Here is a 17,143-nt window from a genome sequence, read left to right on the forward strand (position 1 = left end):
GTGCGCAACGCACACACTCCACGTGTACGCTCGTTACACGCGCACGCGAGCACGTGTCATCATCTGTGATGGTGTGTTGTTACAGCTGAACGCTGAGAAGTTAGCCCTTCAGGAGCAGCTGCAGGCCGAGATGGACCTGTGCGCCGAGGCCGACGAGATGAGGAACCGACTCGTGGCCAAGAAACAAGAGCTAGAGGAGATCCTTCATGACCTGGAGGCGCGTGTGGAGGAGGAGGAGGAGCGAGCCAATCACCTGCAGGCCGAGAAGAAGAAGATGCAGCAGAACATCACTGTAAGAAGCGCTCGGAGATGGCTCAGGTGCGTGGGATTGGTGGAATGAGAAATGAGGTGTGTTTCGCTCCGACAGGATCTGGAGCAGCAGCTGGACGAGGAGGAAGCCGCCCGGCAGAAACTGCAGCTGGAGAAGGTGACGATGGAGGCCAAGATGAAGAAGACCGAGGAGGAGCTGATGCTGTTTGAGGATCAGAACAACAAGCTGGCTAAGGTCCGTGTGTGTCGAGAGAAGTGTCGTGTGTGTTTGGAAGATGACCGCAGAGGTTTGTGACCGTCCGTCCGTGTGTGTGCTGCGCTTACAGGAGAAGAAACTGTATGAAGAACGAATCTCCGAGTTCACATCCAACCTTGCCGAGGAGGAGGAGAAGTCCAAGAGTCTGCAGAAGCTGAAGAACAAACACGAGGCCATGATCACAGATCTGGAGGGTCAGCAAGTTTGTTTGTTCTTCTGACTGTTGACGCGAGAGATCCGGCGTGTGTTCCATGGCATAAACCTCTCTTTTGTTTCAGACCGTCTGCGGCGAGAGGAGAAACAGAGGCAGGAGCTGGAGAAGAACCGCAGGAAACTGGAGGGCGACTCCACCGAGCAGCACGACCAGATCGCTGAGCTGCAGGCGCAGATCGCTGAACTCCGCGCTCAACTCGCCAAAAAAGAGGAGGAGCTTCAGGAGGCGCTGGCCAGGTGTGTCATTCACGCACCGCATCACATCCACCGACGCTCAACTCTGGATTAACAACAGTCGTTCGTTATCACACACCAGACTCAGGAAGTGTTTGTGTCCTCAGGATTGAAGAGGAAGCGGCTCAGAAGAATCTGGCTCAGAAGAAGATCCGTGAGCTGGAGGCTCAGCTCAGTGAACTTCAGGAGGATCTGGAGCTGGAGAGAGCGGCTCGAGTCAAAGCCGAGAAACACCGCCGAGATCTGGGCGAGGAGCTGGAGGCGCTCAAGACTGAGCTGGAGGACACGCTGGACTCAACCGCCGCTCAACAAGAGCTCAGGTACACACACACACATTCAGCTAGTTCTTTTGATCTGTGGTGTGATGATGATCACGTGACTGTGATGACGTCATGACAGGTCGAAGCGTGAGACAGAAGTGGCTCATCTGAAGAAGAGTCTGGAGGATGAAGCTAAAGTTCACGAGCAGCTGGTGGCCGACATGAGACTGAAACACGGTCAAGCCTTCGATGAGCTCAATGAACAACTGGAGCAGGTCAAGAGGGTAAGACACACACACACACACACATTGTCACTAAAATACACACACACACTGAGCAACACACTTCCTCACAAACACACACTCATTAATATACACACATGCTACTAATACACACTCACTCTTAGTAACACACACACACAGCTTGAGCAACACACCTGACTAAAACACACATGCTAACTAATACACAAACTTTCACTTACAAGCACAATAACATAGCTGTACACACACACATTGACTCGCCTCTCTTGCAGGACATGTGTTCAGTCATACTCTCTCTCTCTTCAGAATAAAGTGTCTGTGGAGAAGACGAAGCAGGCTCTGGAGTCTGAGAAGAACGAGCTTCAGATCGAGCTGCAGACGCTCATGCAGGGTAAAGGAGATTCTGAACACCGCAGGAAGAAAGCCGAGACACAACTGCAGGAGCTGCAGATCAAACACGCCGAGAGCGAGAGACAGCGAGTGGAACTGGCCGAGAAAATGGGCAAGATGCAGGTGCGTAGCTCACACGATCGCCACGCTTCTGAACGTTCGTTCTACGTTCGGTTCCAAACATCTCCTCCGTCCTCAGATGGAGCTGGACAACGTCAGCGGTCTGTTAAACGAAGTCGAGGGCAAATCCATCAAAGCCACAAAGGATTGTTCTGCCGTCGAGTCTCAGCTGCAGGACGTGCAGGTATGACCGTGGCATTACTGTGGGATTATGGGATGTGTGGTGGCGCGCGTCTCACTCTCCGTCGTGTGTGTGTCCTGTAGGAAGTCCTGCAGGAGGAGACGCGGCAGAAGCTGTCTCTGAACACTCGTCTGAGGCAGCTGGAGGACGAGCATCACGGTCTGAAGGAGCAGCTGGAGGAGGAAGAGGAGGCCAAGAGAAACCTGGAGAAACACATGGGCATCTTGCAGACTCAGGTACGTCACGCACACACATCACGTACCCCATGTGTCCCAGCGTCTGCGAGCTCTGCTTGATCTCACGTGTTCCCGCAGCTGGTGGAGATGAAGAAGAAGATGGAACAGGAAGTGGGTTCTCTGGAGAACGCAGAGGAAATCAAGAAGCGCGTGCAGAGAGACCTGGAGGCCGTCGGGCAGCGTCTGGACGAGAGGAACACCGCCTTCGACAAACTGGACAAGACCAAGACCCGTCTGCAGCAGGAGCTGGACGACATGGTCGTGGACCAGGACCACCTGCGACAGATCGTCTCCAACCTGGAGAAGAAGCAGAAGAAGTTCGATCAGGTGAGATACGACAGGGCTGACCCGAGCTTTCCTGCAAACCCGGCAGAACATCTCGACGCTGATGCTCTTACCGTTTGTTTCTTAGATGCTGGCTGAGGAGAAGTCCATCTCCGCTCGCTACGCCGAGGAGCGTGACCGCGCCGAGGCCGAAGCCCGTGAGAAAGAGACGCGCGCGCTGGCGCTGGCCCGAGAGCTGGAGACCCTGACGGACATGAAGGACGAGCTGGACCGCACCAACAAACTGCTCCGCGCTGAGATGGAAGACCTGGTGTCCTCCAAAGACGACGTGGGCAAGAGCGTAAGTGACCCTTCAGGAGCTCCTCTTCCTTTCTTCTCCTCCGCCGATGTGACCTCACGCCTCCTCTCCGTCCTCAGGTGCACGAGCTGGAGAAGTCCAAGCGTGGGATGGAGCAGCAGCTGGAGGAGATGAGGACACAGCTGGAGGAGCTGGAGGATGAGCTGCAGGGCACTGAAGATGCCAAACTGCGTCTGGAGGTCAACATGCAGGCCATGAAGGCTCAGTATGAGAGAGATCTGCTGGGCCGAGACGAGCTGGGAGAGGAGAAGAAGAGACAGCTGATCAAACAGGTATGAGACCTTCAAATAACGTTTCCTCAATGTGGGAAGAGCGTCGGGCTGGTAGTAATTGTGGGTTGACAGGTTCGCGAGATGGAGATGGAGCTGGAGGATGAGCGCAAACAGCGTGCTCTCGCCATGGCGGCGCGTAAGAAGATGGAGCTGGACCTGAAGGATCTGGAGGCGGCCATCGACCAGGCCAACAAGAGCCGTGATGAGGCTCTCAAACAACTGAAGAAAGTGCAGGTAACCGGCTTCGCACTTCTACTTTGCACACGAGTAGTTGACCAATAAATCCTGTCCTATTGTGTGACATAGCATTATTTGGAAAACAAACTGTTAATATTACATTGTTTGATATTAATATTTATCATATAAAATGTAATCATATATTTATTTTCATTGCTAGTTTTTTTATTCAAATTTTTTGCCTTCACACCATAGGACACATTTGCATATTAGTCTGTCAACCACGTATTGATTTTAATTGTATTTTTAATAATTTCACATGGTTTCTATAAAAAATCATGTATTTTTTAATAAACGTTTTTTATGACTTACATTTTTCATATAATTATAATTTTATATAAGTATTTGATATAATTATATTTCTTTATTCATTGTTATTGTCACACATCCATTTATTAATAATTAATATTTTCATCTTTTTATATAATTTGTTAATAATTTACAGTTTTTATATAATTATAATATATATTTTTATGATACCATATATGCCTTATCAGTTGATTTTATACTTTTATTTCGTTTTTATCATTTATAATTATATTATTATTTAATGTTTTATATTTTTACGGTATATAGATATGGTATATTTTGTCAATATTTTTATTTCTATCAATAATGTAATGTAGTAATTTCTTATACATTTTCATATTTTCCGATTTTTTTTATTTTATATGATTATTTCTAAACTATTATTATTTTATAATTAATTTAATTTGAACTATATTTACTTGTTTTCTGTACTGCTGCTCTGCAAGTTTGCAAGACTGCACAATTGTGAAAAGCGTCTTAGAAATGAACAAAAAAGATGTTTTGGTAAAAGTAAAAGAAGGAACTAAGGATCAAAGAAAGGCTAATGGGTTGAGGGTTTGGGATGAGGCGGTGGAGAGCCGCAGGGCTGATAAATCTGTGTTTTCCTGATCAAACCTTCAGGCTCAGATGAAAGATCTGCTGCGGGAGCTGGAGGACACGCGTCTGTCCAGAGAAGAGATTCTGGCTCAGAGCAAAGAGAACGAGAAGAAGGTGAAGAGCATGGAAGCAGAGATGATCCAGATGCAGGAGGTTTGTGTTTCTCTCTCTCTCGGCTTGACTTCGGTTCGGTCTCGGCTCGGTGTTCTGACTCTGTGTCTCTGTCCGCAGGAGCTGGCGGCCGCCGAGCGCGCCAAGAGACAAGCGCAGCAGGAGAGAGACGAACTTCAGGATGAGATGAACAATATGTTGTCTAAAGGGTGAGACGCAAACGATATAAAGCGTGAGACCCCCGCACAGACAGAATAAATCATTGTGTGTGTGTGTGTGTGTGTGTGTGTGTGTGTGACCAGAGCTCTGGGCTCAGAGGAGAGGAGGCGTCTGGAGTCTCGTATCGCTCAGCTGGAGGAGGAGTTGGAGGAGGAGCAGAATAACACCGAGCTGGTCAACGACCGTCTGAAGAGATCTCTGCTGCAGGTGGATCAGACAAACGTGGAGCTGACGGCCGAGCGCAGTACCTCTCAGCGTCTGGAGGGGGCTCGCTCGCAGATGGAGCGGCAGAACAAGGAGATGAAACTCAAACTCACCGAGCTGGAGGGAGCCGTCAAGAGCAAGTACAAGGCCACCATCGGCGCCCTGGAGGCCAAGATCGGCCAACTGGAGGAGCAGCTGGACGTCGAGACCAAGTAAGCGTTCACTGCGCGCCGTAAATCATGCGGATGTGAAGTGTGTCTGCAGTGTAAACTGACCCCGGATCTGTTCATTAGAGAGAGACAGCAGGCGTCCAAGATGGTGCGTCGTGCCGAGAAGAAGCTGAAGGAGGTGATTCTGCAGGTGGACGATGAGAGACGCAGCTCGGAGCAATTTAAAGATCAGGTGAGAAACGCTCGTACGCCACACAGGGAAGGATCCGATTGGCTGAAGTGTCTCTTCATCTTCTGTTTCTGATTGGCTGCAGGCCGACAAGTTGAACAGCCGCATGAAGCAGCTGAAGCGACAGCTGGAGGAGGCGGAGGAGGAGGCGCAGCGGGCGAACGCCAACCGCAGGAAACTGCAGAGAGAGCTGGAGGACGCCAGCGAATCGGCCGACGCCATGAACCGCGAGGTCAACACTCTGAAGAGCAAACTCAGGTGTGAAACACGGTTTAGTCTAAACTTCATGAACTTTGTCGTCTCGTACTGTTTTGTGGACTTTTTTTAGTTGCAGACTGGAAATATAACCGTGTGGCATTTTGTTTGTGTGTCCAGGCGTGGAGATCTGCCCTTCGTCCGGCGTATCGTCAGTCGCTCTGGAATCGAGAGCGATGAAGAGGCATTAGAGGCCAAGAGCGAAACCCCCGAACCCAAACCCGAATAAAACATCTGAACCCCGTCATTCCCTCACAAACATCGTGGACAGAAACTCAGAGATGCTTTTTTTTTTTTGTCTTTTTTGTTTCAATTTAGTGCCGTCGTGTATTAAACACCGTGAACGGTTCTCTCGACAATCAATATTCACACAACTCGACTCAAACCCGAGGACCAAATTTGTGTTTTCGTGTCTTGTGTAGGATAGAAATCAAGACGTGGAGTGATATTTTTCTAAGGAGACCGGTCGCGATTCGGAATCTTATTTTTCTAGCTGACGTAAAAAGATGTGTAAAAAATAACGGATGAAAAAGTGAAGAACATGTATTTGAAGGGGACCAAAGCGACACTGCTTTCTACTAAACTGTATTTTATTCTGAAGTTTTTATAATGGTATAAGGACGAACATATTCGATCATGATAGCGCTTCTCTCTCTTGAGATCTTTACGATGCTTTTGGGCTTTACACAGACGTTTAGTAAACCAGCACGGAGAATATTACAGATACGCACTCAACACGTGCCTCTTTGTTCCGAGGAATAACGTGTATTTGGATGTATTTTTAGTGCACTGGTGAGAAAGATCGAAGGAATGACGCGGCACTATAGCCTTAAATTCTCGTCTTTAACGTGTTTGGCTCTTGTGCTTTATGAAGGGTGAAGGGCTTGAGCTTTTCTTTATTTCACACACACAGTAAACTCTGAGCACATCGGTGCGGGACGGGCTCACGCTGGTGAAGTTGGAAATGTGATAAGGGTTTCCATGGCTACCTCTCGGATCCTGACGTTTAACACTCGCTGACATCATAACTGATAACTCGGAAGACTAAATGTGAGGGGTTGATGCCTCGCTCCTGTCGCACGTGCTCAGTTTCTGCTCATCTGAGGAGACGTGAGAGAGATGTGCTGTTATAATGCAATAGTTGATGAACGTCTCTCTCACAGTCTCAGGATAAAAACTTCATGATTTATTCTCTCTCTGTAGCTCATCAATGATATCTGGAGATTTGTCATAAACTGATGGTTATAATTGCAATAAAATGGCTTTTTTTAAATGGCTTTACCAGCTGTCTGCTATGTTTTTATTCTGCTCTTTGTGTTTGCTTGAATGCTTTAAAACACAGATAAAGCCCAATTATTACAACATAACTTATAAAAATGAATAGATTTTTTCCCACAGCTTCACATCAGCAGAAGTTATAAAAATAAATTAAAAATATACACTTTTATGAGAACTAAATTTATTTTTTTATATTTTTTTCTGTTATATTGTTAACCATAAGACAAAAACCTTTAATCTCAAAACAAACACGTGCACAGAGTGATACAGCACTATATGTCAGGGGCTCACAGCGCCACACAGTGACACAGAAGTCACATTACAGCTTCTTTTTAGTTGGTGGAGTCATTATTAGTTCTTCACACTTTCACTGTTAAAATCGCTGTTCATCAAATAAACATAAAAAATATATAGTCTAATTTGAATACAGCTCTAGAACCGGTTTCTTTTATTTAGAAAGCGCTCGTGCTGTAAGTTCACAAATGAGCCAAGAAACACTAACAAACATTTATTTTTACATATATGAACGTGTATTAAAAACTTGAATTCACGCTTATTTAGTACATATACTTTTTTCAATGAGGGAAAACTTCGTCCTGTAAATGTGGGTTCGGTGTGGTGAAGCGCCTGACAATGTATGACGTCATTCTAGCCGTGCCTTCATTCGCAGACGTCGACCAATGAAAGCGAAAGAATGATTTCATTCATGTTCAAGTGTTCAACACGGTTGTGTGTTTGTCGCATGTAACGTGTGTCGTTCGTTCACGTCAGGTGAGTAACACTGCGGTGCTTGTGTCTTTTGTAGGGATTTTATTATGACTTTATATTTGTATTTTATTTGCTCTTTGTGTTGTTTTTTTGCGGTCTGGACGAGCTATAAGAATCATATTCCGTCTGTTTGTCATCTGCTTTACTTTCGGTTTTACTGAATCGACAAAAGCGGAAATCAACATAACTTTAATAATATATTCATTATATGTTTTCCTAAACACGTGCTTGTATATCTGATGAGGACATTCTCAAGAAGCGTTCCTAAGATTTTCATAATTAAAATGTAAACGTTTTAAGAAATGTATAATACTGTTCTTAAATGTGAAACTATAAATGAATAAAAACGAGTAGGGGACTCTAAAGTTTTAAACCGTAATGTGTACATAACAAACATACATGTTTGCTATAAATTATTAATGAGCAAATTCTTTATAAACAAAGCCGTAGTTCACCCAACAAATGAAAGTCATCATTTATTCACCCTCATGTCATTTCAAACCTCTATGAGTTTCTTTTAAAAGAAGATATTTTGAAGAATGTTGATAGCCAAAAACTGTTGGTACCCATTGACTTCTATTGTATGAACACACAATCAATGACAAGTCAATGGGTACCAACAGTTTTTGGCTATCAACATTCTTCAAAATATCTTCTTATTTGTTCTGCAGAAGAAGGAAAGGAACACTCATTACCAGGTTTGAATACATCGAGGTGAATAAACAGGTGAATATTTTATTTTTCATTTGGGTGATTAGTATCAGCTTTAAACCAAACAAAGCGTCCGATTCTTATTCTCTTGTGTGTGTGTGTAGTTGTAGTATGCCAGTTAAAACTGACAGAAGTGTTTTCAGGATGACTCTCACTTCATGTGTCAGTGGTCTCTGAGAGTATCTATCTGAATAGTCCTGGACCTTTCCCATCGTAGCTAAGACACCACCTTACTGTATGAGGTGCATCACAGACTGCTGGGATCAGGACGATCAGACGGGAATCTACAGCTGCCCTCAGTGCAGACAAACCTTCAGCCCTCGGCCTGTTCTAGGGAAGAATGTGGTGGTTGCTGAGATGGTGGAGAAGCTGAAGAAGACGAGACTTTCTGGTGTGTGTTACGCTGGAGCTGGAGATGTGGAGTGTGACGTCTGTACTGGAAGAAAACACAAAGCCATCAAATCCTGTCTGACGTGTCTCAAGTCTTACTGTCAAACTCATCTCCAGCAACACGAGAATCTCTTCAGAGGGAAGCTGATGGAGGGCGCTGGACGACTGCAGGAGATGATCTGCTCTCGACATGATAAAGTGACGGAGATCTACTGTCGCACTGATCAGAGATGTATCTGTGTGTTGTGTTTGGTGGATGAACACAGAAATCATGACACTGTATCAACGGCTGCAGCGAGAACAGAGAAACAGGTGAGAACTTACACCAGATTTAATGAATGTCTGCTTCCCATGTATCCCTTTATATTTTAGAGAGGTACTGTAGAATGTTAAATTGGCAGAAGTGACAATTTGTGTTGTGTGTTGTAGGTATGTAAATCACAACATCCCCCTTTTGCCCAAAATGTTTCACCAGTATCGTAACTTGTTCAGTTAAAAGAAACTTCTTTGTTTTCTTTCAGAGTCAGTTCCGCGATCAAACACAGTAAAATATATTGAGTACGAGCCAGTAGAGATCCCCGAGAGACGACGAGTAGAAGAGACTCTTCAGAAGCTCAGAGACACCTTGTGACTCATCGTAAGTGATGATTACCCCCCGTTCTTAGTAGGAACAGTCTCACTGATATGTACTCGCTCAGTTTTGACCGCCAACGAGATTCACACTAGGCATCAGTTATACAGAGATATATACATCTTTAATGTATTGGGACTACACCGCAAAATGCAAATATACTTGCGGGTTAATCATCAATTGGCATGCGTAGAAATGACAATGAAATGTCAATGGAATTAAAGTGCTCTAGGTGAGAGAAGCGGTGAATCCAACTGACCCCAAGTAAGTGTCCTTGTGTATTGAATTGTGTGCTGGCCTTGTTTAAAAACATAGAATACACACCCAAAACCAACGGGACTCGTGTCACCAAAAATTTCGACCTGTCCCTACAGGCAAAACGAGTGGATCCAACATCCTATACCAAAGCCACAGATATCAATATTTTTAGAAAATCTAAAAAATGCTCATATAAAAGTTGCTATTTGGTTTAGGTTAGGGGTTTAAAAATATACAGTTGTACAGGTCATACATACTCATTAACGCTTAGTGACTGTCCCCGACGGGACACAAAATACCAGACAGTTTGGATGTGATATTCCGCCGTAACGCTGATTGTCTCACAACTAGACAGTGGAAGGACTGTGAAAGTGATGACGTCACTGAAACTGAATGCCATGTCGCGTAGCACGCCAAGCTAAATCAGAGATCAGGAGACGGCTGCAGTGAGTCGAGCTGAAGGACGTGTGGAGCGACTCAAGCAGGAGATTGAAGATCTGAAGAGAAGAAACACTGAGCTGGAGAAGCTTTCACAAACACAAGATCACATCCAGTTTCTCCAGGTAAATAAAACGAGTGAGTGATTACAATTGTGTGTGTGTGTGTGTGTGTGTGTGTGTGTGTGTGCAAAATATGTTTTATATGAAATATATTGTATTTATATTATAAATTATACGGAATTATATTTTTTGAACATCTAAAAGTTTTCTATGATGGTTTAGGGGTTGGGCATAAAATATACAGTTTGTACAGGATCAAATTCATTAGGCTACACCCATGGACTGTCCCCACGGAGATAATAAACCAGACGTGTGTGCGTGCGTGCGTGCGTGCGTGCGTAGCGTGTGCACTTGGTGAATAAAAGTTATTCTGATTCTGATTTGTTGTTTGTTTCTGTGTGTCTGTAGAGTTTCCAGTGTCTCTCTGTCTCTGGATCAGCAGAAAACATCAGCATCACTTCTGACGTCTCTTTTGATGATGATGTTGTGAAATCTGTGTCTCAATTCAGAGAGAAACTGCAGCGTTTCTGCAGAGAAGAGATCCGCAAGATTTCTGGTAAACCCATGGATATGAATTCATTGGTTTTATAGTTTAAGACTGAATACAGTATAAAATTAAACAGCAGATGTCATTTGGTTTCCGTAGTGACAAGCATCCAGGTGCCTGAACCCAGAAGCAGGAGGGAATTTCTACAATGTAAGTAACTGAGACTAATAAATCATACAGTCCAGTGGGATGACTAAACACAGATTATACAGCAGCTCAAAAGTGTAGAAATCACCTTACCCAAATGTGTGTGTAAGATCATTGGAGTTTCAGACAGTGCAGACGTTAGTGAGGTAGCGCAGAATGACCGTTAATGTTTAATTTTCTGAAAGGACATGAGCCGCATTCATTCCTGAACACATTGATGGTATTGTGAAAATGTGCTCGCTTCACCTGTAATGATGTGTGACATTGAGTTCTTTTCGTCAGATTTCCGTCCGTTCACACTGGATCCAAACACAGTGAATCACAGACTCACTCTGTCTGAAGGGAACCAAGTGGCTACATACATTCTCCCAGCCCTGCAGTATCCGGATCATCCAGACAGATTTGACGATTGGTCTGAGGTCATGTGTAGAGACGGTGTGAGTGGACGCTGTTACTGGGAGGTGGAGTGGACTGGGAGGGGACGGTTGGGTGTTGATGTAGCGGTGGCTTATAGGAGCATGGGTAGGAAGGGAGTCGGTCTGGAGTGTGCAGCCGGACGCAACGATCAGTCCTGGAGTTTGTTCTGTTGTCCAAATCATTATTCATTCATTCATAATAACTCCGAGATGATTGTTCCTCTTGACCCGAGCAGTTCTCGAGTAGGAGTGTATGTGGATCACAGTGCAGGACTTCTGTCCTTCTACAGCGTCTCAAACGACACGACGAGTCTCATCCACAGAGTTCACACCACATTCACTCAACCCCTCTGTCCTATGTTTGGACTGGACGAACACTCGGCATTCAGACTCGCTCATCTATAAATGATAAGCATGGTAAATTAATATTCCATCGCAGTTTATTCTCTCATTAAAGCATCTAGGAATGTCAGGTGTAGTAATTAAACTCTGATAAATCATCGCTTATAGAGTTCCCTTTACGCCGGATGCAATGAGCCTCATTTATAAAGGTGTGTACGCACAGGTTTGCTCGTAAAGCGTGCGTACGCAAAAATCCCACGGTTTTTACATTCCATTGGACTCTGTATATAAAACCCTTTTTGTGTTCGAAAAATAGTCCAAAATGTACACAACGTAAAGAACAAAAAACATAATGTAAATAAGTTGTCAGAGAATCAGAATATGTGAATAACTCAATTTTGACTGAAATGTCAGATTGAAGCTTAGACAAAAATACCAATGTGTGTGATTTATGAAAATCATATTCATTCATTTTTTATGTACATCATCAACCAGTGTAAAAGGTGCATGATTGTTTTTCATGACTTGTTGTCTGTTTAATTGCTGTACTGTATACATGAAACACGTGACATTATGGCCAATATAAACACGTTAAGATTCAGTATTGTGTCAGCTTGATTTCTGTCATCAGCTCAGTTTACGAGAATAAAAACTGCTGTCAGATCTGATCCAACCACATTCTTCTGTTGCTCAAGAACTCTTTCAGAAAGTTCAATGATTTATTCTCTTCCACATCACAGCTTCACATATTTCACATGACTGAACTGTTTCGTGATTTACTCGACCTTCATACACTTTTCATGTCTTTTCACTTGATGATGAGAGAACTACTAACACTACAATACAATAATACGAGTTAGCCGAAAGAAATGTTTACACCTTTGATGCTTTATTGAGATGTTTTCTTGACCAGTATAATGGGTAACGCTTTACAATAATGTTGTATTTGCTAATGTTAGTAAATGCATGAGGTGTTAATAAAAAGTACACTGCAGTTGTTTATTTATATAAAAACTATTTGAACTCTGTTTTAAGCAATATAATAGTGGAAGAGAAAACCAGCACATACGATGTTAACAGCTGTCATGAAAAGCAGAAGAACCGGTGTGCATGAGACAGAAGAAAAATGTCTTACAGTAAGTCACGTCCTGCAGAAAAACTAGTTTGTCAAACATGCGATGAGGAAGATTTATCAGCCCTGAGATTGGGAGAGAAAGAAAGTAAAGTGATGTGAAGCTGCAGTGATCTCTCTCTCTGTGTGAAATGGCAGAAGCGAGTATTTCATGGGCTCAGGATGAGTTCATGTGCTCAGTGTGTCTGGATCTTCTGAAGGATCCAGTGACTGTTCCCTGTGGACACACTTACTGCATGAGATGTATCACAGACTGCTGGGATCATGAGGATCAGACGGGAATCTACAGATGTCCTCAGTGCAGACAGACCTTCAGTCCGCGGCCGGTCTTAGGGAAGAACGTGATGGTTGCTGAGATGATGGAGAAACTGAAGACAGCGAGAATCCAAGTGACTTCAGATGTGGAGTGTGACGTCTGTACTGAGAGAAAACACAAAGCCGTCAAATCCTGTCTGCTGTGTCTCAACTCTTACTGTCAAACTCATCTTGAGCAACATGAGAATCTCTTCAGAGGCAGAAGACACAGCCTGATAGATCCCACCGGACGACTGCAGGAGATGAACTGCTCTCAGCACCATAAAATGATGGAGATTTACTGTAACCGCTGTCAGAGATGTATCTGTGTGTTGTGTTTGATGCATGAACACAGAGATCACGACACTGCGTCAATTTCAGCAGCAAACACAGAGAAACAGGTGAGAACTGAAGGCATTCTAATGTTCAAAATGAATTACAAATTAAATTCTCTTTTGTTTATAATGTTGGGGCGTAACAATATATTGTGGTGTGAAATATTGTGATTGACTGGTAACGACACACTCAGCTATCGATGCAGTAATAAGTTACTGATACAAACTTTTGTATCGTGATATGTCTTATTGATGCACTTTGCTCTCAAGACGATAAAAAGTTTGCAGTCACGATCGTATCACAATGTTTAAACAAATGTCTTTTTAGCTTTTGTACCGCGATATGCCGTGTTGATACAATAATAATTTCATGATTACAATAGTATCACAATGTTTTAAAAAATGCCTTTTTAGCTTGTGTATCGTGATATGTCATTCTGATACGGTTACAAGTTCACGGTTATGGTGGTATCACAATGTTTAAACAGGTGTCTTTCTAGCTTGCGTGTCGCGATATGTCATGTCGATACGATTACGCGTTCACTGTTACGATAGTTTCACAATGTTTAAACAGATGTCTTTTTAGCTTGTGTATCGTGATATGTCATATCACAAAAATTCTTAATTTGGTTCAAAAAGTTGTATAATACCTCTATGGTAATGGTGAGCCCAGTTTTAAAACATAAGTTGAGTGTATCATTACACCCCGAACATAATCCAAAGGACGGTTTTTTCCCTTTTAAATTTGTTTTCGTCTTGTCTATTCATCACCATATATATATTTAGTGAGTTAAATCGAATTTTGGTCAATTTCATCCCAAAGTCATTGTGGTTAATGTTTCAGAGTCAGTTGGGAGAAACACAAAATAAACTCCAGCAGAAGATCCAGGAGAAAGAGAGAGATCTTCAGAAGCTCAGAGACACTGTGACGTCTCATAAGGTGAGATGTGATGAGATGTTTGAATATCACTGAAGCTCGGTGTGTCTCACAGTGACGTGTGTGTGTGTGTGTGTGTGTGTGTGTGTGTGTGTTTGTGTAACAGCGGTGTGCACAGACAGCAGTGGAGGACTGTGAGATGACGTTCACTGAACTGATGTCTGAGGTGACGCAGCTGATCAGAGATCAGGAGACGGCTGCAGTGAGTCGAGCTGAAGGACGTGTGGAGCGACTCAAGCAGGAGATTGAAGATCTGAAGAGAAGAAACACTGAGCTGGAGAAGCTTTCACAAACACAAGATCACATCCAGTTTCTCCAGGTAAATAAAACGAGTGAGTGATTACAATTGTGTGTGTGTGTGTGTGTGTGTGTGTGTGTGTGTGCAAAATATGTTTTATATGAAATATATTGTATTTATATTATAAATTATACGGAATTATATTTTTTGAACATCTAAAAGTTTTCTATGATGGTTTAGGGGTTGGGCATAAAATATACAGTTTGTACAGGATCAAATTCATTAGGCTACACCCATGGACTGTCCCCACGGAGATAATAAACCAGACGTGTGTGCGTGCGTGCGTGCGTGCGTGCGTAGCGTGTGCACTTGGTGAATAAAAGTTATTCTGATTCTGATTTGTTGTTTGTTTCTGTGTGTCTGTAGAGTTTCCAGTGTCTCTCTGTCTCTGGATCAGCAGAAAACATCAGCATCACTTCTGACGTCTCTTTTGATGATGATGTTGTGAAATCTGTGTCTCAATTCAGAGAGAAACTGCAGCGTTTCTGCAGAGAAGAGATCCGCAAGATTTCTGGTAAACCCATGGATATGAATTCATTGGTTTTATAGTTTAAGACTGAATACAGTATAAAATTAAACAGCAGATGTCATTTGGTTTCCGTAGTGACAAGCATCCAGGTGCCTGAACCCAGAAGCAGGAGGGAATTTCTACAATGTAAGTAACTGAGACTAATAAATCATACAGTCCAGTGGGATGACTAAACACAGATTATACAGCAGCTCAAAAGTGTAGAAATCACCTTACCCAAATGTGTGTGTAAGATCATTGGAGTTTCAGACAGTGCAGACGTTAGTGAGGTAGCGCAGAATGACCGTTAATGTTTAATTTTCTGAAAGGACATGAGCCGCATTCATTCCTGAACACATTGATGGTATTGTGAAAATGTGCTCGCTTCACCTGTAATGATGTGTGACATTGAGTTCTTTTCGTCAGATTTCCGTCCGTTCACACTGGATCCAAACACAGTGAATCACAGACTCACTCTGTCTGAAGGGAACCAAGTGGCTACATACATTCTCCCAGCCCTGCAGTATCCGGATCATCCAGACAGATTTGACGATTGGTCTGAGGTCATGTGTAGAGACGGTGTGAGTGGACGCTGTTACTGGGAGGTGGAGTGGACTGGGAGGGGACGGTTGGGTGTTGATGTAGCGGTGGCTTATAGGAGCATGGGTAGGAAGGGAGTCGGTCTGGAGTGTGCAGCCGGACGCAACGATCAGTCCTGGAGTTTGTTCTGTTGTCCAAATCATTATTCATTCATTCATAATAACTCCGAGATGATTGTTCCTCTTGACCCGAGCAGTTCTCGAGTAGGAGTGTATGTGGATCACAGTGCAGGACTTCTGTCCTTCTACAGCGTCTCAAACGACACGACGAGTCTCATCCACAGAGTTCACACCACATTCACTCAACCCCTCTGTCCTATGTTTGGACTGGACGAACACTCGGCATTCAGACTCGCTCATCTATAAATGATAAGCATGGTAAATTAATATTCCATCGCAGTTTATTCTCTCATTAAAGCATCTAGGAATGTCAGGTGTAGTAATTAAACTCTGATAAATCATCGCTTATAGAGTTCCCTTTACGCCGGATGCAATGAGCCTCATTTATAAAGGTGTGTACGCACAGGTTTGCTCGTAAAGCGTGCGTACGCAAAAATCCCACGGTTTTTACATTCCATTGGACTCTGTATATAAAACCCTTTTTGTGTTCGAAAAATAGTCCAAAATGTACACAACGTAAAGAACAAAAAACATAATGTAAATAAGTTGTCAGAGAATCAGAATATGTGAATAACTCAATTTTGACTGAAATGTCAGATTGAAGCTTAGACAAAAATACCAATGTGTGTGATTTATGAAAATCATATTCATTCATTTTTTATGTACATCATCAACCAGTGTAAAAGGTGCATGATTGTTTTTCATGACTTGTTGTCTGTTTAATTGCTGTACTGTATACATGAAACACGTGACATTATGGCCAATATAAACACGTTAAGATTCAGTATTGTGTCAGCTTGATTTCTGTCATCAGCTCAGTTTACGAGAATAAAAACTGCTGTCAGATCTGATCCAACCACATTCTTCTGTTGCTCAAGAACTCTTTCAGAAAGTTCAATGATTTATTCTCTTCCACATCACAGCTTCACATATTTCACATGACTGAACTGTTTCGTGATTTACTCGACCTTCATACACTTTTCATGTCTTTTCACTTGATGATGAGAGAACTACTAACACTACAATACAATAATACGAGTTAGCCGAAAGAAATGTTTACACCTTTGATGCTTTATTGAGATGTTTTCTTGACCAGTATAATGGGTAACGCTTTACAATAATGTTGTATTTGCTAATGTTAGTAAATGCATGAGGTGTTAATAAAAAGTACACTGCAGTTGTTTATTTATATAAAAACTATTTGAACTCTGTTTTAAGCAATATAATAGTGGAAGAGAAAACCAGCACATACGATGTTAACAGCTG

General features: G+C 43.1%; 3 protein-coding genes across 5 annotated transcripts in view; all 3 read left to right on the forward strand.

Moving 5' to 3' along the window:
* myh9b (myosin, heavy chain 9b, non-muscle) overlaps nucleotides 1-6,943 on the forward strand; it is a 29,493-nt gene extending 22,550 nt beyond the window's left edge. For both annotated transcript variants that reach the window (XM_057345205.1, XM_057345206.1), the window contains 19 exons: nucleotides 86-292; nucleotides 368-505; nucleotides 597-720; nucleotides 805-976; nucleotides 1,081-1,293; nucleotides 1,373-1,517; nucleotides 1,800-2,006; nucleotides 2,083-2,187; nucleotides 2,268-2,420; nucleotides 2,499-2,747; nucleotides 2,833-3,045; nucleotides 3,123-3,335; nucleotides 3,408-3,569; nucleotides 4,503-4,631; nucleotides 4,710-4,798; nucleotides 4,892-5,224; nucleotides 5,306-5,414; nucleotides 5,497-5,669; nucleotides 5,787-6,943. In XM_057345205.1, coding sequence (XP_057201188.1) covers nucleotides 86-292; nucleotides 368-505; nucleotides 597-720; nucleotides 805-976; nucleotides 1,081-1,293; nucleotides 1,373-1,517; nucleotides 1,800-2,006; nucleotides 2,083-2,187; nucleotides 2,268-2,420; nucleotides 2,499-2,747; nucleotides 2,833-3,045; nucleotides 3,123-3,335; nucleotides 3,408-3,569; nucleotides 4,503-4,631; nucleotides 4,710-4,798; nucleotides 4,892-5,224; nucleotides 5,306-5,414; nucleotides 5,497-5,669; nucleotides 5,787-5,895 — 3,243 coding nt within the window. In that variant the 3' untranslated portion in view covers nucleotides 5,896-6,943. The remainder of the gene's footprint in view (nucleotides 1-85; nucleotides 293-367; nucleotides 506-596; nucleotides 721-804; nucleotides 977-1,080; nucleotides 1,294-1,372; nucleotides 1,518-1,799; nucleotides 2,007-2,082; nucleotides 2,188-2,267; nucleotides 2,421-2,498; nucleotides 2,748-2,832; nucleotides 3,046-3,122; nucleotides 3,336-3,407; nucleotides 3,570-4,502; nucleotides 4,632-4,709; nucleotides 4,799-4,891; nucleotides 5,225-5,305; nucleotides 5,415-5,496; nucleotides 5,670-5,786) is intronic.
* Nucleotides 6,477-12,428, forward strand: LOC130561222 (tripartite motif-containing protein 16-like protein). The gene is made up of 7 exons (XM_057345409.1): nucleotides 6,477-6,541; nucleotides 8,384-8,438; nucleotides 8,619-9,125; nucleotides 10,137-10,265; nucleotides 10,611-10,758; nucleotides 10,849-10,899; nucleotides 11,179-12,428. The coding sequence occupies exons 1-7, from the start codon at nucleotides 6,477-6,479 to the stop codon at nucleotides 11,715-11,717; spliced, it is 1,494 nt and encodes a 497-aa protein (XP_057201392.1). The 3' UTR covers nucleotides 11,718-12,428.
* LOC130561111 (tripartite motif-containing protein 16-like) lies at nucleotides 7,130-16,827 on the forward strand. 2 transcript variants are annotated; one of them, XM_057345251.1, is made up of 7 exons: nucleotides 7,130-7,715; nucleotides 12,967-13,481; nucleotides 14,260-14,355; nucleotides 14,459-14,671; nucleotides 15,017-15,164; nucleotides 15,255-15,305; nucleotides 15,585-16,827. In XM_057345251.1, exons 2-7 carry the CDS (start codon nucleotides 13,023-13,025, stop codon nucleotides 16,121-16,123), a joined length of 1,506 nt encoding a protein of 501 aa, XP_057201234.1. In that variant the 5' UTR covers nucleotides 7,130-7,715; nucleotides 12,967-13,022; the 3' UTR covers nucleotides 16,124-16,827. The 2 variants fall into 2 exon arrangements, with proteins under 2 accessions (XP_057201234.1, XP_057201233.1); XM_057345250.1 differs by lacking the exon at nucleotides 7,130-7,715 and having other exon boundaries at nucleotides 12,866-13,481.
* Nucleotides 16,828-17,143: the final 316 nt, after the last annotated feature.

This window comes from Triplophysa rosa, linkage group LG11 (assembly GCF_024868665.1).
Source record: "Triplophysa rosa linkage group LG11, Trosa_1v2, whole genome shotgun sequence".
NCBI classification, from domain to species: domain Eukaryota; kingdom Metazoa; phylum Chordata; class Actinopteri; order Cypriniformes; family Nemacheilidae; genus Triplophysa; species Triplophysa rosa.